This window comes from Eptesicus fuscus, chromosome 11 (assembly GCF_027574615.1).
Source record: "Eptesicus fuscus isolate TK198812 chromosome 11, DD_ASM_mEF_20220401, whole genome shotgun sequence".
NCBI lineage: Eukaryota > Metazoa > Chordata > Mammalia > Chiroptera > Vespertilionidae > Eptesicus > Eptesicus fuscus.
The window spans coordinates 77,942,726-77,964,760 of NC_072483.1; the positions used below are offsets into that span (position 1 = coordinate 77,942,726).

The 22,035-nt window shown below is 39.0% G+C and overlaps 1 protein-coding gene across 1 annotated transcript in view; it reads left to right on the forward strand.

The window, feature by feature from the left end:
- ERBB4 (erb-b2 receptor tyrosine kinase 4) overlaps nucleotides 1-22,035 on the forward strand; it is a 931,393-nt gene that overhangs the window by 880,771 nt on the left and 28,587 nt on the right. The window contains exons 21-25 of the mRNA XM_008145201.3: nucleotides 2,678-2,833; nucleotides 5,089-5,164; nucleotides 6,326-6,472; nucleotides 9,407-9,504; nucleotides 15,366-15,536. Of these exons, the coding sequence (XP_008143423.2) occupies nucleotides 2,678-2,833; nucleotides 5,089-5,164; nucleotides 6,326-6,472; nucleotides 9,407-9,504; nucleotides 15,366-15,536 (648 nt within the window). The remainder of the gene's footprint in view (nucleotides 1-2,677; nucleotides 2,834-5,088; nucleotides 5,165-6,325; nucleotides 6,473-9,406; nucleotides 9,505-15,365; nucleotides 15,537-22,035) is intronic.

Sequence of the window (22,035 nt, forward strand, 5' to 3'; positions counted from 1 at the left end):
ACACAACCAAAATTATTCTCAAGTTATTATCCTTTATTATTCAGTCAGTTAACAAGGGTAATTATTTTATTTTAAAATGTACCTTGAAATCTATTTCCTAATATTCTTTCTGGCCTAGTTTAGTTGAAGATTCACTCACTCATGTATGTAAAAGCTGGATGAGTATCATAAAGGATACTAGCAAAATAGTGGGATCCTGAAACAGAAGACCAGATGCTCCCAATGGGGTACATCTAATAATTAGCTAAAGAGAATGTTTGAAACTTGCCTGGTATGGGAACTGAAAATATATATGAAAAATGGGTATAGCGCATAGACTGCCAGTATGCAACCTTTATTTTACACTCTCATCTCTTTTCTTCTGGGCTGTGGCAGTGGCTCCTGACTTCAGCTATATTTGTGTCCAATCTATCCTCAGGACACGGATAATTGCCTCACTCTCATTTTTCAAACAACTTCAGCATCACTACATTGAAGGCCGCACAAAATGCAAGGCCAAATTCTCTACCATGACATGGAAGGGACCCTTCTTGGGTCTAGTTTCTCCTTAATTTTTCTGTTTCATCACTCACCGTTCCCTTTCCCTTATATATTATTCTTCAGAAATACAGAATGACATGCCTGTGTCCTAGTATGCATTGTTATTAATGCCCCTGTACTTGTTCTCTCCATCTGCAGTTTTGCCTTCATCTTGTCCAACGGGTGGCTATTATTCAAGTCTTACTTATCACTCAGTATCTCCTTAAAGCCTCTCTCTCATATAGGGTTGCTAGGCTGTACGACAAACAGTCCTTAAGATACAGCTCTGCTTACATGCCTTACATGCATCACGCCGATCCACTGGAGTTTGTATTCCACATCTGCCCACTTTATTAACTTAGCTCTGTCCTCCTTTAATGCAAAGACTTTGACTCCTTGTCTCTCTGGTGTCTAGCACAGTGCTAGGCACATAGTATTTGTGTCCTGTCATTGTGTGTGGATCTGAATTGTAAGTTGCCTACACGCTTTCCATATTCTGATATGAGTGTGGTAAGAAAGAAAATAATGAATATTATTGTAGACATTTCTTAGAATGACAAAGTTTAATGATGATTATCTCTTAGGCAATATGGTGTTGTTGTTTTTTGATCTTTCAAGTCTCCTAAGGGCTATATGTTTTCAGATTCACTTTATTCTAGGAATGTCCAATTTGGCATAATCAAATAGAAAGCACTATTTAAAAAAGAGGGCAAATCCCCCATAAATCCCAGTCATGGGTTGATTTCAGAAAACAGTAATACATGTGGTGTCACCAACTGCTGACTGATTGGACCATCTCAGGCACTATCTCCACTGGTTGTGTTTAATGGACATTTATATAGAGTTTGGCTCATGATGTTGTTTGAAGCAATCTTCTCTTTACACTACACTGGGCATACAGTTCATAATTTTCTGACCTGTGTGATTTATGTGTCTGTTTTCCACAGCTTTTGTTTTGATATCAGAAACCATTAATCCTTCGAAGTCCTGAAGTTGTAATGTGAACTGCCAACAGCATTGATTTGCAATTGGCTTGAGAGTATGCTTTAACCATTTACAAAAATTCTGATTTGCTTTGGAATGACAACCTTTTCTTTTTACCACTGAAATATTCCAATAAAGAATACCCTCTAACTCTTTAATAAAAATATGTTTACTTAAACAAAATATATTCACTCTAGGCCTCTGAATTCATATCCTTGGCTTTATATCAACCTTTTCATTAAAGCTAGTGTATGATGACTCTTAGTTCCCCTGCTGCTGAGGTAACCATTAGTAATTATTGCTTCTATGAAATTTTAACAATCTCTGTAAATACTAATATATGTTATCTATCATAAGTGATGTAGATATAACATATATACATATCTGTATACATATGTATATATACACATATATACATGTTATATTGTAGGGTGAGCCAGCTGTATCTCTTGTTGGCAATCAGCAATACATTTTATTTTTAATTACCCTATATGTTTCATGAAGACAACATATTAAAAGCTAATTTGAAGGTCATTTAAGCTATGTAATTTCATTCGTGTGTTCTTATAAACACTACAAATGTCATTGAAGCCTCTTTTAAATTACAGGCTTTTAATGACTGCAGGGTATTCTTCACTTTTTGCATAATTAATAAGAATAATCTAATTCTGCAACCTTGATAGAATCTATGATGGTGATTTTGGCACCATCAAATCTTTATATGAAATACCTTTCAAAATTATGGATAGTTGTATTTGTTTGGAGCGGGCATGCATGGGGAAGATGACATGACACAGGAGTTATTGAGAAGAAAACAATTAGGAATATGTGGATCATTCCAAATATATGTTAGCTTATCTACAAAGACACCTGCACACCTCAGTAAGGAGAGTGTTTGCAAAAGAACATCAAGTCTCTAGGGAAAAAATGATCTAACATTTAGCTTGTGTGCCGGTAATTTATTCTTCTTTATAGGAATTCAGGGAGAAAAGGCAAAAAGCTATTTGTTGTTCACTTTTTTATCCCAGATTTTCCCTAATTTTGAAAATATTCCAGGAATCTGCTTCACTTAGAACAGTTAAGCATTTTAAACTAAATGCTAAAAATGCCCTTTTAGTCAACAGAAAAGATGAGGCATTAACTGACTGTCATTGGGGAACTTGGTGTTTTTTAGGGAATGATGTATCTGGAAGAAAGACGGCTTGTTCATCGCGATTTGGCGGCCCGTAATGTCTTAGTGAAATCTCCGAACCATGTGAAAATCACAGATTTTGGACTAGCCAGACTCTTGGAAGGAGATGAAAAGGAGTATAATGCTGACGGAGGAAAAGTGAGTATCTTTTTGAGAGCAATGTTGCTTGTAAGCATATTATGGTATCCTTTAATCTACTTATATTTTATAGGAAGAAGCCAATAAGCCTGAGATTTAAGAGATTACATAATCCCAATTCTACCATTTACATTTTCTCCTGCCAGGGTTAAAATATACAGAAAGAACATATTGCCAACTTCTCTTTCTCAAAAGTAGCTCAAATAAAACAAAGGCAGTCCTTATGTCAGGTCCAGTGTGGGAAAGTGGGTGGGTCCTTAGGGACTCCAGAAATTAAACTTTAATCCAGGGCTATAAAAATTGTTGCATTGGTCCTAAAAGCATAGAACTGACTCTGACATGGGATACAATTTCTCTCTCATAGGCTGGCGAGAAGCTTGGCTGCTTACCTAGAACCATAGGAAGATTGACCATCCTATTTAACTTCTAATCCTCTTATAACAGATAAAACAGATTCCTCTTATCTGACTTATTTGTTTTTAGCTTTTATCATAGTGTAGGTGTTACCAATTTACTTTATTTATTACCTGACTCTTTCCTCTAAAATGTAACTTGCTATATCCCAAGGGGTCTGAATAGCTACAGTTTCTCCTAACTTTTCTGACCCTCCAGCCCCAGGCTCTGCCTGACACCTGTGGTCCTGCCTCTCTAATCCACCAGATGTTCATGGTTTAGGTTTTGTCTTTTTCCATTCTTGGCTAACCAACCAGTATAGTTTTCTTGTGGAGGTCCTTCTAGCTGGAATTGGGGAAACTTAGATAAGGAGAAGCCAAATGAAAAAACAAAAATGCAGTCTTAACTTCTGGTGACCCAAAGCTATTACTAACAAAAAATTGTCATTCATACATCATATAAATAATATGTTTATTATATGCTTTATTCAACATGCACCATCCAAATATATTTTATAAATATTTTGAAGTGATAGGCTTCTAAAGGTTTATCATTGATTTTTTTTATATTCAGTTCTTACATAACCATATGTATTCAAATATTATCAAGAATACAAAATTTATTTTTAAAAATACAACTGCAGTTTTGTAGTATTATCTGGCTTTTTCCTTGATTTTATTAGCCTATTTTGCCTGTTTATTACCCTATCACAGCAGTTTGAGACCACAGCTTTGAAATTGACTGCAAGATTGCACAGGAAAAAAGTCTATAAATCACATGACTTCACTTGTCTTGAGAACATACAGCTGTAAGATTCGTCTAAAGCAAGATTCATTATAGCTTTAAATGCCTAGTAACCATTAAGTCTTTATCAAGCCACCTGTGATTTAAACTTACTTCTTCAACACAATGTCCGCAATCCATAAAGTCAGCTAACTCCTTGCCCATAGGGAAATTATTTTCAATGTGTCTTCTGTTCCCTTTCACTGAATGCCGTGATTCTGTCATGGAGTTACCTTGGTATCACCTTGGTGAGCAGCCAACCTCATGCTTTCAAAGGCCTATTTAGTTTTAAGCTTTCAACTGCCAAGTAGCCATGTTTATCTTTATTCCATAGAATCTAGTCATATTTTCAGCTATATAATGCTGCTCTTCATAGTGAAACTCATCCTGCTGACCCATCAGCAGCAGGGTATGTGAGTTGAGTTGTTTTGCTTGTAGTGATGGTGGGTTTGTACTGATTCCCTCACATTCTTTTATATAATTTCTGTACTGAAAATGGTACAAATTTTCAATACTAGCTAATCAAGATGAGGGAGATCATTTGGGGTTGAGGACCAGAGCAAGACTAACTTTGGGTTTCATTTTATTAGGTGTTTTAGTGACCAAATTATATGAAAGGAGAGGGAAGGGGGCCAGTGTAGAGAGTCTATTTTACTGGTGGGCTGGCATTTGTCTGAGGGTGAGAAGGGATAAGTGAGAATTCAAGGAATCTGATTTTGGGGGAGATATAATATGATCCCATTTTATAGAAGTACATGTGTTGGTGTTTAGAATTGTAAAACAATATTATCTACATTTAATTACTACATAAATTAAGAATTATAAAAAGTGATGCTTATTTTGTTATTTTAGTTTTCTCTGTTTATGAAGATTTTTAAAAAATGAATGTATCTTTAAGTTAACTCATTTTAAGAATTTATAAATGTCAATTTATTTGTTCCCTGTATTGAAAAACAACATATTTACATTTGCAATACACACAGTCAAAAATATAATTGAAGCAAGACTCACATTTAAGAAATCAATATAGAAAATATTTTATATAACTATAAAACTTTTACTTTTTTATTTCTCTATAGATGCCAATTAAATGGATGGCTCTGGAGTGTATCCACTATAGGAAATTCACCCATCAGAGTGATGTTTGGAGCTATGGTAAATAAATGATACTAAAAAGTTATATGCCTAAGATATGACTACCCACCATGAGCAGCCCAATTAGAAATTTATGATCAGATCGCCCTGTGAGGTTACTTTCCATAGAACACCTTTTTTCATTCATAAAAGTGTTATGAGCTTTAAAAAGACTTCAATTTGAATAAATAATTTATTACAGATGGCAGTGGAAAAGAAAACATAGCCTTAATTAATAGGTTTTACATGAAAAGATACTGAATATATGCATCAGTGACACTTCTCTTGGTAATACTATTGTGCCCAGATACCTATTTCTGAATTTAGAGTCTTTATCCTCAGGAAAACTATATATTTTAATTATACATCATAATGAAGAAGAGATCTCTAATATATGTATTATTGCTCAAATCAAAATAATAATTATTATTAAAGCTGGCTATCTGCATGCTAATATTTTAGGTGTTTGCTTTTACCAAGAAAATCAATGTTCTGGTGATTCAAGAATGTGATTTTATTATCTAAAGAAAAAATGATTATTAATTTCTTTCAATTTTGTAATCCCTACTTCACATGTATAATATCTTACATATGGATTATTTATCACTCAGGTTCTCATATATCCTAAAGAAATGAACCTGTTTTTATTCCACGTGTTATCTTTGTGTTAGTTAAAAAGGGGAGCCATAATTATTTACCCTAACAAAAGCTAATTATTCAGGAACACCAGCTTAGCCTTTAGAACTTTTAATAGCAAATATGTTAATCTTGAATTTAATCAATATCAGATTTTACCTGCAATCATATTTACTCGGTGCTGAATACACATGTATATAGTAAATAGATTGTTTTTTCTGCTCTAATGTGGTATAGTGAAACTTAACTTGGGTCAGCAAACATTAGCGTTACTTATAAGTAATAAATGGGGAACAGACTTTTTATTCTGATATCCATCCTGAATTGTCTTTGCCACCCATTGAAAATTTCAAGATAATAATAATTAAATTTCTTACAAATATTTTGTCATTGGGTGTCTAAAAATGAGTAGAGGAATCAGAAGAGCCTTTTTAAAATCTATTTTTGATTGCCCTCGGGGGAGTATTCCTTTGCCACTTGTGTATTGCTCAATTGTTCAAAATACGTTGTTAATATGCTTACATAAGAATTTGATCTCCAATTTAGGAGTCACCATATGGGAACTGATGACATTTGGAGGAAAACCCTACGATGGAATTCCAACCCGAGAAATCCCTGATTTATTAGAGAAAGGAGAACGTTTGCCCCAGCCTCCTATCTGCACTATTGACGTTTACATGGTCATGGTCAAATGTAAGACAGCAAAATAATTTCATCACCACCATCATCATTCTTAGTAAAGTGATAGCACAGATTAATCTACCTGCATAATGTTTTTGTATATTGATAAAGATAAAAGTTCAAAAATAATTATGGAAGCAGCATGTAAACACCTGTGTTTTTTGTGATCATTATTAAAATGAAGCTGTATCATGCCTCTGTGGTATGAAGTCAAATTATATGATTTTTATCATTTCCATGACAATCAAATTGTCTTACATAAAGAGATGTAACTAGTCACAATATTAGTAATTTTATAGGAAAACTAGAGGCCCGATGCACGAAATTCTGAAAGGGCCTTGACCCAGGCGCCCTCCGGCTGCAGCTTTGTCTGGAAGGAAGCACGCCCGGAAGGACATCAGTCTAATTAGCATATTATGCTTTTATTGTTATAGGAACCAGGCTAAATAAATGATCCTATCTAATAAAGAGGTAATATGCAAATTGACCATAACTCCAACACACAAGGTGGCCGCCCCCATGTGGACACAAGATGGTGGCCACAAGATGGCCGGCAGGGAAGGTCAGTTGTGGGCAATCAGGCCAGCAGGGGAGGACAGTTGGGAGGGACCAGGCCTGAAAAGGAAGGCAGTTGGGGTTGATCAGGCCTGCAGGGGAGGACAGTTGGGAGGGACCAGGCATGAAAGGAAAGGCAGTTGGAGTCAATCAGGCCTGCAGGGGAGGGCAGTTGGGTGGGACTCAGGCCTGCAGGGGAGGGCAGTTGGGGGGGACCAGCCCTGCAGGGGAGGGCAGTTGGGGGGGACCAGCCCTGCAGGGGAGGGCAGTTGGGGGGGACCAGGCCTGCATGGGGGGGTAGTTGGGGGGAACCAGGCCTGCAGGGGAGGGCAGTTAAGATTGACCAGGCCTGTAGGGGAGGGCAGTTAGGGGCAATTGGGTCAGCAGGGGAGCAGTTAGGCATCAATCAGGCTGGCAAGAGAGTGTTTAGGGGTTCATTAGGCTGGCAGGCAGAAGTGGTTAGAGGCAATCAGGCAGGCAGGCAGGTGAGCAGTTGGGAGCCAGCAGTCCTGGATTGTGAGAGGGATGTCCTAGATTGGAGAGAGTGCAGGCTGGGCTGAGGGACACCCTCCCTCCACGCCCCCATGCACAAATTTCATGCACCGGGCCTCTAGTCTAAATACAAAGAAAGAAAGCTTGAAATTGATAGCTTAAAAATGAATGACATGGAAATGGGTTTTTGGCCACAGGAAATGAGCCAGGCAGAGGAGAAGTGGGTAGACATGAATCTATATTGAACTAAAAAGATTACGCATGTTTACTTATTTCAATTTGATCATTTGTTTATGTCTAACTCTTACTTTTCTTTCTCCTTTCTATGCCTAGGCACATGTTTTAGAAGCCGAGGCTCTTAATTTAAATAGAATTAGAAAAGTCTCTGGAGTTTTTGACTTAATTTAAGTGAGATTAACATTCAGCGATCTTTCTTGTGTAATCTGGGGTTTTCCCCTTTTGATTTGCACAGGATTAGCAAAGAAACAAACTGGTGAAGGTGAATAAGCATCTTATTAATAAGAGACTTTGGACCCAGGTCTACCCTATTTATATTCATGACATGTGTGATACATTCTGACAGTGAGGGAAGAAATAAAAAATGTGCTTCCCAGTGCAGGTCAGCATGCCCTTTTCTTTAAGCATAGTTCTATTTACTCAATATTTAGTTAGAAAGAAATTGAAACCTCGCTGTGAAGTTAACCTTTTTTTGTTCCAATGTGTTCCAGAAACACTATCATCTTATTAGCATCTTGGCATCAAAAGTATTACTGTTTTCCCCCAATGAATGCGTGTAGAATACAGAGCATTTCAATTTTGTTAGAAGAAATAAAATTTACGTGTAATTAATAATACACAAAATGACACCCAAAGACTTTCCAGAACAAGAATAAATATTGAACTCCTAGACAAAAGAGAAAGGAGCTGTCTGGCTCTATTGGATCAAGCACTGACCAGAAGTCGTCTATGGAAGAATGTTTAAAAACATGCACTCATTATATAATTTGATCCCATACCTAGCATACAGGATGATTTAGATTCTTCATTTAGATACCCTAATGGAATAATGAAAAATTAAGAAAACTTTGCCCAATAGGGAGTTTTACCTTGCTTTTAGGAGTTTTAATACCTAAGAAAAGGGTCATTTGGCAAGAAAATCCAGGAAAGCTTGGTACTTTTATTTTTGTCATCGCATCAGCTGCACAGAGCCTGGGGAGATGAGACCCACTTTAGCTAGACTCACAGCTAAATAATAAGGCATACCTTGAAAATTGCTGAGAGAATTTTTATTCTGAAAAGGCTAGTACTAAAATAAGCTAATGGTGATGGCTGAACAAACGTTACCAATCACTGTACAGTAGTTTGTTGTGGTTTTTATTTCCCCCAACCAGGAAAAAGGTACCATTAAAAAGTTGCTTTCTGCTCTTTTTTTTTTTTTTTTTTTTTTTTTTTTTACCCTTTGTGCTATTGTGCCACATTATAACCAAAGCTTTTATTCCATGGCTCTCCTGATACAGAATAATAATTTATATTCCAATCACCTCTTCTATAACCACCAAAGGAAAGTTTTAAAAGAGAACTCTCTCTATATCTAAGAAAAAATTATCTGAAACTCTGTAAGTTAGTATAGTTAAACTAGGTTAGATATATTTGTAGGAAGAAAACAATTTTAATTTAGATCATGAAAATAAAAATTTATGTTATTCTACAATATATTATGTTTAGTTGTGTCAACAAACTGATTGAAGTAGAACCCTCGCCTTTTGGGTTGTTTCTTTCATTAACTTTCTTTGTTTTTCAAAACATTATTGTAAAAACAACATTTTTTAGCCTATATTTTCATAAATTCCATGTCCCATTTCTTCCTGATTATGACTTTTATTGCATTTGAATTTCTAGGTTGGATGATTGATGCTGACAGTAGACCTAAATTTAAGGAACTGGCTGCTGAATTTTCGAGGATGGCTCGGGACCCTCAAAGATATTTAGTTATTCAGGTTAGTACATATGTCTTAGATTTTTAAGAATCTCCCAATGGCAAACTCACTCCAAATATGAGTAATATCTGGGCTTTGAAACTGTGGAAATCACCCTCACAAATAGATTAACTAAGCAGAATATCATGTGAAATGACTTATGGAAAAGAGCTTTTACTTGATGTCAGAATTCTTCTAAGCACCTTCCCTTAGTATTCAAGTGCCTCTGCTATTGAATAGCCAGATAATTATGATTATCCATCTACACAAAAAGCCTTAATCCTCTGACTAGCCTTCCAGCACTCTGCTTTTTGTTAGTATTATGTGTGTCATGTTCATTATTATAATCTTCTCTTTTCAGATCAAAAAAGGGTCGATTTTTATCTTAATCTTGTCCATGATTGAAGACAATGAATTAAAGCTTCAATATATTGATATTTCATTTCATAGAAAACTATTTTTAAAATTGTTTGGGAAGATATGTAGTATCTAAGTATAACTCAGATTCAAATGAATTGATATACAAATCCTATCTAATGAAAGAGTAATTTGCAAATTGACTGTCACTCCAACATGCAAGATGGCTGCCCACAAGTGGTCAAAGATGGCTGCCCCCATGTGGACACATGTGGCTTCCACAAGATGGCCAGCAGGAGAGGGCAGTTGGGGGCAATCAAGCCTTCAGGAGAGGGCAGTTAGGGGTAACCAGGCTGGCAGAGGAGGGAAGTCGAGGGCGACGGGGCCTGCAGGGGAGGGTAGTTGGGGGGGACCAGGCCTGCAAGGGAGGGCAGTTAGGAGTGATCAGGCATGCAGGGGAGGGCAGTTGGGGGGAACCAGGCCTGCAGGGAAGGGCAGTTGGGGGCAATAAAGCCTGCAGGGGAGGGCAGTTAGGGGTGACCAGGCCCACAGGGGAGGGCAGTTGTAGGGAACCAGGCCTGCAAGGGAGGGCAGTTAGGGGTGACCACGCCTGCAGGGGAGGGCAGTTGGGAAATACCAGGTCTGCAGGGGAGGGCAGTTTCGGGGGACCCAGGCCTGCTGCAGGGGAGGGCAGTTGGGGGGTACCAGGCCTGCAGGGGAGAGCAGTTAGGGGTGACCATGCCGGCAGGTGAGGGCAGTTAGGGGCAATCGGGCTGGCAGGGAAGCAGTTAGGCATCAATCAGGCTGGCAGAGGAGTGGTTAGGGGGTGATCAGGCTGGCAGGCAGAAGCGGTTAGGGGCAATCAAGAAGGCAGGCAGGCAAGCAGTTGGGACCCAGCAGTCCTGGATTCTGAGAGGAATGTCCAATTGGGCCTAAACAGGCAGTCAGACATCCCTTGAGGGGTCCCAGATTGGAGAGGGTGCAGGCTGGGCTGAGGGACACACCCCCTCGTGCATGAATTTTGTGCACCAGGACTCTAGTAAATTAAATAACAGGCCAAAAGATTTCATGTTTAACACTAGAAAAAAAAAAATGGATTTGGAGCCTTAGCTAGTTAGGCTCAGTGGATAGAGCATTGGACTATGGGCTGAAAGGTCTGGGTTTGATTCCAGACAAGGACACATGCCTGGGTTGTGGGCTCAATCCCCAAGAGGGGGTGTGCAGGAGGCAGCCAGTCAATGATTCTCATCATTGATGTTTCTATCTGTCTTTCCCTCTCCCTTCCTCTCTGAGTTCAATAAAATATATTTTAAAAAATGGATTGGGTAATTTAAAAAAGTATAAAATATTTTTCTGTGATGATTTTTACCTAAAACATATACAAATAGACCTTGGTTTATGTGGAGAGCAGCTACAGTGTATGGACAGGTTCAAGCCTCCGACTAATGAGAGGGCACAGTCCTCTCACAGCCACGTGCAAGTCCCAGCTTAGAGGGCAGAGCCTTCCCAGCACAATTATAGCCAACAGCTGGAGTTGTAAGCTTGAACCTATTGTCTGAACACGTGGCCCCATGTGCCTACATGATATAAGCTCCAAGTAAACAAAGCTTGATCAGGTGCATGTAATTGAGTAGGATCGAAACCCATGAGAATGTTGTAAACATCTTGACCACGACCTTACTTTGCCTCGTGGCATCTGGCTATAAAATAAAGACATGGCTTGTAGTCCGTGGCGCTGTCTCTCCATCAGAGAAGCAGCATCCCACCCAGACCCAGCTTTCATTCTCTTGTCTGTCTTTTCTCAGTCCTTCACCGCCCCCTCTCAGGGTCACTGAACCTAGCTGAGCTGGCGTGGCACATAAGGCGCCTTGGGGCTGAGTGTGCCATGGCCGTGCCGGCTGGTGACAGGCTTACATTCAATAAAACAAGGTAGTGATTATCTTCATATATATAGAGTCTGACATGAAGATAAAAGCTAGGTATTACAAGATAATGATCTCCAACTATCTACCTCAAATTAACTTTTAAAAGAAAACTACTTACCAAAAGAAAAATCATATAACTTTGAATCCTATCTAATAATAGACAAGTATGCAAATTGACCATACCTCCGACACACCCACAAGCCCCGCCCACAAGCCCCGCCCACCATCCAATCAGAGTGAGTATGCAAAATAACCCAAACCAAGATGGCTACAGCCACAGAGAGCAAGTTGGGAGGCACCCGGCCTGCAAGGGTGGGCAGTTGAGAAGGACCAGGCCTTCCTCTGTTCCTAGGTAACAGAGGAAGCCTAGCTTTCTGCCAGCCGTTGCCAGGCCTAAGCCTCTACTCAAGCTACAAAGTTTCAATTATAGAAGGTAAACAAATTCAAACAAATGGTGGCAGAATGGAGCTTGAGAGAGCAGGCCAGGGTTGCCGCCGGCAACAGGGGAAGCAAAGCTTTCCGCACACCCTGGCCGGGCCCACCCGCATAAGGCAACAAAGTTTCAATTATAACCCCAACACAAATGGCTGCCGGCCTTGGAGGGAGCCCCAGGCTTGGCTCTGCTCCAGGCTACAAAGTTTCAATTGTAGAAGGAAAATAAATTCCAGATACCAGGGCCTCTGCTTGAGTTGCCAGGGGGCGTGGCCAGCCTGCAAACCACCACAGGCCCCTCGCTCAGGCTGCCCCACGCCCCAAGGGAACCCCACCCTGATCAGGGACACCCTTCAGGGCAAACCTGCTGGCCCCCACCCCTGTACCAAGCCTCTATCCTATCTAATAAAAGAGTAATATGCAGATTGATCATCACTGCAGCACACAATATAGCTGGCCCCATGTGGTCAAAGATCCTGCCCCCATGTGGACACAAGATGGCCACCACAATTTGGCCAGCAGGAGAGGGCAGTTGGGAGGCACCCGGCCTGCAAGGGTGGGCAGTTGAGAAGGACCAGGCCTTCAAAGGAGGACAGTAGGAGGTGATCAGCCCTGCAGGAGAGGGCAGTTAGGGGTGACCAGGCTGGCAGAGGAGGGAAGTTGGGGGCAAACAGGCTGGCAGCAGAGTGGTTAGGGGGTGATCAGGCTGGCAGGCAGAAGCGGTTAGGGGCAATCAGGAAGGCAGGCAGGCAAGCAGTTGGGAGCCAGCAGTCCTGGATTGTGAGAGGGATGTCCGACAGGGATCGGGCCTAAACGGGCAGTCGGACATCCCTTGAGGGGTCCCAGATTGGAAAGGGTACAGGCTGGGATGAGGGACAACCCCCTTAAGTGCATGAATTTCGTGCACCGGGCCTCTAGTATATATATGAAATAGATGAAGTAAGAAAGAGTATAACAAGGGTTTGGGTGTCTCTCCCACTCCTATTTATGTTACACTAGTAGCCCGTTTGCACGAAGATTCGTGCAATAGACCTTCATTCACTTGGCTGCCTGCACCAGTTTTCTGCCGGCACCGGGGACCCAGGCCTTGGCTGTGGCCACCGCCTTCTGCCTTCTTTCAGGGTCCGGGCTTGGCTCTGGGCAGTGGCCTTGGGCTCGGCCGCACCCAGCGTCCCTGCTACCCGATCGCAGGAGCCGACCCCCAGTGGTCTCCTGCGATCAGCGAAGGCACCCCGCTGGTGCCCAAGGCCGGGAAAGCCTCGGGCGGCTTTCCCGGCCTTGGGCTCTGCCACACCCCAACATCCCTGTGACCGATCACAGGAGCCGACCCCCAGTGGTCTCCTGCGATCGGCACAGGCTCCCCGCTGGCGCCCAAGGCTGGGAAAGCCTCGGGCGGCTTTCCCGGCCTTGGGCTCCGCCACACCCCAACGTCCCTGCAACGGTTTCCTGGTGGGCGTGGTTGATGGGCGTGGCTTGGTTGGTGGGCCTGGCTTGGGCATAGCGAAGGTGCGGTCAATTTGCATATTTGTCTATTATAAGGTAAGATGCCATGTGGGCTGTGATTTTGAATGCTATCACTTCAACTATGTTGTGTGCTGTAGGACAAATATAGAGCCTATGCATCCTGATAACTCTACACTATTAAATAAACCACCCTAAAAACAAAGATTGATAAATCAATTGCTCTTTATTATTTACTAAAGGCCCGGTGCATGAAATTTGTGCACGGAGGGGGATGTCCCTCAGCCCAGCCTGCACCCTCTCCAATCTGGGACCCCTTTAGGTGCCCGTTTAGGCCCGATCCCACCATGGGCAGTCGGACATCCCTCTAAATTTCCAGGACTGCTGGCTCCCAACTGCTCGCCTGCCTGCCTTCCTGATTGTCCCTAACCACTTCTGCCTGCCAGCCTGATCACCCCTAACCACTCTGCTGCCAGCCTGATTGATGCCTAACTGCTCCCCTACCAGCCTGTTTGCCCCCAACTTCCCTCTTCTGCCGGCATGGTCACCCCTAACTGCCCTCCCCTGCAGGCCTGGTGCCTCCCAACTGCCCTACCCTGCTGGCCATCTTGTGGTGGCCATCTTGTGTCCACATGGGGGCAGGATCTTTTACCACATGGGGGCAGCCATATTGTGTGTTGGAGTGATGGTCAATCTGCATATTACTCTTTTATTAGGTAGGATAGAGGCCTGGTGCAGGGGTGGGGGCCAGCTGGTTTGCCCTGAAGCGTGTCCCGGATCAGGATGGGGATTCCCTTGGTGCATGGGGCGGCCTGAGCAAGGGGCCTGTGGTGGTTTGCAGGCCGGCCACGCCTCCTGGCGAACCAAGCAGAGGCCCTGGTATCTGGAATTCATTTACCTTCTACAATTGAAACTTTGTAGCCTGGAGTGGAGCCAAGCCTCCTGCTCGCTCTGTGGCCGGCAGCCATTTCTGTTGGGGTTAATTCACCTTCTATAATTGAAACTTTGTAGCCTGGAGTGGAGGCCTAGCCCAGCCAGGGCAGGTGGAAAGCTTGGCTTCCACCGTTGCCGGGGACAACCCTGGCCTGGTCTCTCCAGCTCCGTGGCTGCCGCCATTTATGTTTGGATTTGTTTACCTTCTATAATTGAAACTTTGTAGCTTGAGTGGAGGCTTAGGCCTGCAAGGGCAGGCGGAAAGCTTGGCTTCCTCCATTGCTTGGGAAACCTTGCTTCCTGAGGCTGTAGCCATCTTGGTTGGGTTTATTTGCGTATGTGCTCCTGATTGGCCGATGGGCATGGCTGGTGGGCGTGGCTTTTGGGTGTAGCGGAGTTAGGGTCAATTTGCATATTACTCTTTTATTAGGTTGGATTCTTAAAGTCAAACCCCAGACACCATGTTGGCAGTAAAGCCGACCACTACTCTCATATCTGAAATGTGTTTTGCCTTCCTCAAAACATAGCATTTTGCTTTATTTATCTCTAATGGCATTTAGTGTGTTCTTTTTGTATTAAATGTGTTTTCCTTGTCATATCTGAGCATATTACAGGCTCCTTTATGGCTAGTAGTTATGCTAAAGAACTATTTTTTACATGAGTACATGAATTTTCAAACGTTGGTTTTGATATTACATAAATTTACTGCAAAGGCCACGTATTTAAGATAAAAGGAAGAATCAATTTTTGTGTTTCTCATGGACAATCCTTTAGGGTGATGATCGTATGAAGCTTCCCAGTCCAAACGACAGCAAGTTCTTTCAGAATCTCTTGGATGAAGAAGATTTAGAAGATATGATGGATGCTGAGGAATACTTGGTCCCTCAAGCTTTCAACATCCCACCTCCCATCTATACTTCCAGAGCAAGAATTGACTCAAATAGGGTAAGAAGTAATTATATATCAAGTATCATATTAGTATCATATTATTACTGAGAAATTAAATTATGTAAATATATTTAAAGGCTAAAATTACAAAACAATTTTATACCCCAAGTCAGTGTGATTGCTAGCTTAAAAACATACCATATACCATGCCAAAAATAGCTACAATAAACTTGCCATACATAGTTAATTTTGGAAGAAAAGTATAGCAATACAATATGTACTTTGAAATATCTTCAAGATTTCAGAAAGAGAAATGTTTTCTTTCTCTTAAGTTAAAACAAATATTATTTTTAAAATCCTAAAACCAATTCAAATAAATAAAACTGCACATGTATAAATAAATGAAATTTTTTATCAAGATGGGCTTTCTACTTTTCTTTCTTAATAAGATAATATAACTTATTAGTCAAGAGGTAATACCAATACAATTCTCTTTCACTCAGAGACATTAAATATTTTGTCAGTAGAAGCAAAAGGAGAAAATTGTTCAATCCTTTGAATGAAATTAATAATATTAGGAAGACTGCTTAATCATTTTGAAGATGTAGATTTAAGTTTTGAAAGAAACTTCTGAAAAGAATTTGCATTTCACTGATCATATTAAGCCCATTCTCTATGAATACCATTCTTTTTCTGAAAACTGTCTATGTATTCATTTATATGTTTATTTTAAAATGTTATTCATAATTCATTCAGCATGTATTGAGTATCTCTGCATGTGAGGCATTATTAGACACTAGAGATTGAAAGGATCTCGACATACCTCCTGCCTTCAACAGTGCCCAGTAAATGAAAGAGACACACAACTATAGAGACAGAGTACAACAGTATACGTGTTGTTACCAAGAACTGGCCATGGTATAGCAAGGAGAAGCAGTAAAATAATGCCTGTAATCTTTTTTTTTCCATTGAAAAGGCATAAATATGATGCTAAGTTTTTTTGTTTGTTTGTTTTTTTCCTAAAGAACAATTCTTTTCTCTACATCTCCTCCTCCATCTAAGAACATTAGAACTCACAGAACAAGGAGCATTCTATTTGTCTTGACCATGGGCATAACAAAATGTTCACCTTGCTGCTCATTCTCTAAAATAAAGTTGAAAGCAATAATAAAGTAATACCTAGTATTTCTTATGTGTCAACACAAATATAGTGTCTCCTAATTCTTCCAGCAGTCCCATGAGATCCTATTATTATTGTTCCCATCTTAAAATTGTCACAAAGTGATGTTATTTGACTAGTGTCACACAGTTAGCCAATGGAAGAGCAGGTTTCTAATGAATGCAGTCGGTCTCTACTCCACAAGCTATTGCTTCAGAGTTAATAGAATATGTTATTTTCATGATATGGCTGTTCTTATTGACATCAACCTCAACATGTTATTTGGGGAATTCCCAGGTGATTTTCTTATAAAATGCATTCCCAACCTGCCCCACACCTTTTGCCCAGCCTAGAAGGTCTGATATAGAAAGAGTCAGTGGTGGAGACCTCAATTAACTTTTCTTTTCTATGAAAAATATGTCTTGCATCCCAGTGGGGAGGGGATATAACTAAAAGATTTAAAAATTAAATCAACTAATAGATATTGACAATCAGTCTCTCATGGGAAGGAACAGTTGTTAGATGTATGAAAGAGGCACCTTTCTTTTCCTCTGTACATTTAGCAAAATGGCCAAATTATGCCTTCAGTACTTATAATTCTATATGACAACTTTATAGCTTTTTTATTAAAACAGGGAAATTTCAAGGAAATTGTTTTCCTTCCTTAACATGAAATTCTACAAAGTCCAAAAGCTTGAATCTTTCTCTTCTCATAAGAATTCTAAAATTCCAAATTTCTGTTCATTTTAATTTATGCTCAATGCAAGGAATGTTTAATAAAAATTTAAGGTAATGAAATGGAATTAATGAGAAAAAAGTAGAACCCACAGGAGGAATTACTCGGTCTTCAGCCCATCATTTCTTATTCTACATTATTATTTAAACAGTATTATCTGTAGTATTCTTTTTACTTTTTCTGGTCATTGTTAAAGGAATTATGCTTAAATATCACTTTCATTTTCAGGCATTAAAAAGCTTTACTACTCATCTCTGTTATTCTATTTTTTTCCAATCGGGCTTTATGTAAATTTATGGTAATTTCTAACATGTGAAAATTCTCCCACCCCCTTCTTTTCTATAAAGCTAAGTTATGTTATACTTAGAAAATAGGTTACTTCAATTTTAAGATCTGTGGACCACTTATGTGGTAAAGAAACATCTTAAAGTGAATTTTAATCTGATGTTTCTTAAGAATATTCTTTGGACTTTGAAATCATAAGATAATTCAGTTTTCTTGGCTAGTGACTGCTCACTAGCCAAGCAGCTTTAGGTAATGTTCTGAATAACTTTATGACTTTTTTTCCTCATTTGTAAAATAAACACATTAGTATTTATCTAAGATGGTTATTAGGCATATGACTTTGAAAAATTGCAGAGTATCTGAAGTGCCCAGCAAGTAAACACTTATTACCTTCTTTTTAGAATCACCCAAAGGTATTTGGTTGAAGACCAACCAACTAAATAAGAAAAGCAAAGTCTATTTATTCAGAGGGTGCTATAGCAAAGGCATCAGCCACCATCGCTAATATTTTGGCAGAGACTCTAAGGCAGACAGAGGAGAGAGAAAACTTTATAGGGAGACAAAGAAAGGCTTTGGGTACGTTCTGCTTGGAGGCTGTTGTCCTGAGGAAGCTGAATGTGGGCGGAGTATAAGTGGGGCATCTTATGTTATTCATTAGGGGTACATATTTTGCTTTTTCTGAAAGTTCCTAATTTGAAAGTGGGGACAAAGATGAAGGAAGCTGTTAGTTATTAAACAAGTCTTGGTGCCTGGCCATTGTGACTCAGTGGTTGAGTGTTGACCCATGAACCAGGAGGTCACAGTTTGATTCCAGTCAGGGCACATGCCCGGGTTGTGGGCTCAATCCCCAGTCAGGGGCATGCAGGAGGCAGACAATCAATGTTTCTCTGTCATTGATGTTTCTGTCTCTCTCTCCCTCTCCCTTCTTATTTTCTGAAATCAATAAAAATATATTTTAAAAAAATTTTTTTTAACTCTTGGTAATTTTGAACCAACTGTTACACAAGTTATCGTTTAGCTTCCTGAACTGCTCTTCGAGATAGTAACCTGGCTTCTTATAAATCTGACATAGCCAACTGGCTTTCTGGGTCATGTATGGCACATACGGTTTCCTGGGAAGGTTGCTGTTAGTTGTGGGTTAGATTTCTGTTTTTTTTTTTTTTTTTTTTATATGATCTGGTCATTGTCTGTTTGTATAACCAATCTATCAATAGGTTTTAGGTTCTATTGCTACCTTTTTTTCTCTCTTGATATATTTACTTAAATACATTTTGCCCAACATTTCAATGAAATGTTCAATACAGTTTTGAAATTTCTGCGTACATTTATTTTCTGTTAATGCAGATTTTTTTTTTCTTTCAAGTTACCTAGATTTGTGTTTGTTTGGCATAATGAACTGTACATTAAATGCAGCAGCAACGGATAAGTAATAAATGAATGTGGCTAAATAGATTTTAGTTTTAATAATAGTAGAAAGTTTAATGTAAAAGATTCAGTGCATTTTTTATAGAGGATGACATTATTTCAATTGTTACAGAACCATTCAGTCATTTGTGATGAGTAGCTTTAGAGATTAAGTGCCCCACCTCTTTGAAAACATATCAGCTGATTCCAAATCACTCAAGCCAGCAGAGACAGGGGAGGCGTAGCTCCTGCATACAGTGAAGCCAAAGACCCACCGTAGATTTATCGTTACAGTTTAAACATTCTCCACTTTTTTTTTTTATTTGTTAAGGAATAACGCTATTAACAGGTTTGTACTTTATTGTTCCTGTTTGCCCTCACTCTTCCAAAAATGGGTATATAAATGAGTTGAAATATGGCTAAATGTAGTCAGAAGAAGGAAAGGATGAGTAAAATAAGAGTTTGGTACCTCAAATTTTTATCAGTTTCTCAATACTTGAGTATAGGCTAAATATCTGACATCTCAAAATATGTGACTTCTCTGTATACTTTATTTTGTACCACTATCACATTGCCTTCAGATAATATTTCATAACTTCGATAAACATACTTTAGTAAGGTTACCACACACATTATAGTTATCTTTGATGTTCTTACCAATTCATCACTTAAAAAATAGAAATAAAACATTGGTCTCCCTGTAATATTTATAATATTGTGATATATATGTTTCTAGTAATGCATAAACTAGTGGAAATTCAAGCAAAATGATGATGCAAAAACAATGATGTTATTCTTAATAATGACATTTGAAAATATGAGAATTTCATTCGAGTTTGTCTTTGCAGTCCAATAAATCAAAACTATGACCTTTATTTTAAGAAAGAATAAAAGTAATGGTAATGATATCAGCTAAAGCTTACTGAGTATTTACTATAACCCAGGTACTATGCTAGGTGCTTAATATTAACTATTTCACAAAGCTCTATGAAGTAGGTGCTAATATTTGTCTGATTTTAAGAGTTAAGAAAATTGAGCTGTGAAAAGTTTAGGTAACTTACAAATGATAAAAAGCAGAGCTGGAACATCCAGCTTTCAGCAGTCCCACATGGAGTCCTATTCTTGACATAGCAACTTACTATTAAATTTCTTGCTACTTATGGAACAAACACTTTGGTTTCATTCAGCGGTAACTGGCTAACAGTAACAAAGTTAAATGTCAAGAATTTCACATTCTAGAACCAATGCTTTGATCCTTCAGCCTCGGTTGCATCATTTAATCAGACTCAGTTTTTTCCTGTCAATGATGAGAAGATGGAAATAGATCACCTGTAAGTTTTTTTCTGATTTTAAAAAATACCTTACTATAGAATGACTTTTCAAAATGAAGATTATATTTATGCACTGATTTACTTGTGAAGAGTATTATTTGGAAAATGACTGAAAGCATGTTGGGCTGCTCCTCTACACAACCTTTTTTCTTATGTGGTTAAATATAGAAGAGAAAAACCCCATCGTTAAGAAGTCTTGTAGCTAAATGATGTAGTGGGAGAGCTTTGTGATGATGTTTCAAGGTTACTCTGGTTGAAATTTACCAAGGATCAATATCAATTCTAACCTCAGATGCTACTTGATGATAAATGATTGTAGACTCAGGATATTGGTTTTACATTTCTTCCAAAATATGTCAAGGATTCCTGCAAAATATCCTTAGTCTGATGCTTGGGATTTTGTTTGTTTGTTTTATACCTTATCTATTAAGCCAGAAGAAGGAGCTCTTCCTATTAAGACATTCTATATCACTGGGTCTTTTTTGTCACAATATGTTTCTTATTTAAGTGGTAATGCCTTAAACCGTCCAATTTATTATGATGAAGAATTAAATTAGTTAATATATTTAATGTTTATCATGGTCTAGGCACTATGTCGGACATAAGGGTGCAGAGTTGCAAGACAAAGGTTTGTGCCTGCAAAGAATTTATATTCTAGTTGAGGAAATGATAATTCTAAGAGCGGTATGCCAGGTATTACAAGAAAAATACAAAGGGAATCCAATCAACTAAAGAAGCTATAGAAAGTTATTTTAGCTGTGTTATTTTTGGAGGATGAATCTAAACATGTAGCTTGAAACCAAGGTAGAGTTTTGAGAGAGCAGGTCTGAAACTTGTCAGAAGGCAAACAACAATAAAAATCCAAGAGGAACAAAAGCAAAAAAAATGCATTTTTAAGTTTACATTTAATAACCTAGTATTTTGTTTTGTTTTGGGTGTCTTTAATTCAAAGCCTTAAAGCTATGCTAATACTGGCTATTACCTATTTGAAAACCTAGTATTAAAATGAAAATATTTCTATACTGTACATGCTTGAAAATTCTTGTAAGTTATCTAAGGAAGTAGGATGGGCCTTCTTCCAGTTTTCTGATTTTTGGTCAGTGTTATGAAGGTTTGGAATCTCTTGCTTCTGATTAAAATCACCCAATTAAAAACAAAATGCATTTTGGCCTTCTTGAAAAAAAAACTCTGAAATTCCTAACTTCTCTTTCTCCTACCGTGACTCTAATTCAGGCCCTCACCACTTCACAGGAATTACTACAATATCCCCCTGACATCTGGTTTTTTAAATAATGTACTCAATTTCTAAATATAGTGTTTACATTTTACCAGATGAAGAACAATATGAGTGACTATTTCAAGCACCTGATCATTTATCAGCACTGCTTCCTTTTTATATTTTTGGAATAATAAAATATTATTTTGAATACACCTACTAGTATCATTTTCATCACTGGGATACATTTGAGTGATATATATTTTATTCGATCTCTCTTTATATGATATATAATCCTATTGTCGCAAACAGTTGAAGGACTTTTGAACATTTATCCCAGGAAATGCCTGGGTCATTCCAGTTGACCAGTCCCCTGCAATTTATTTTTTACTACTCTCTAGCTCACACCACACAAATACCCAGAG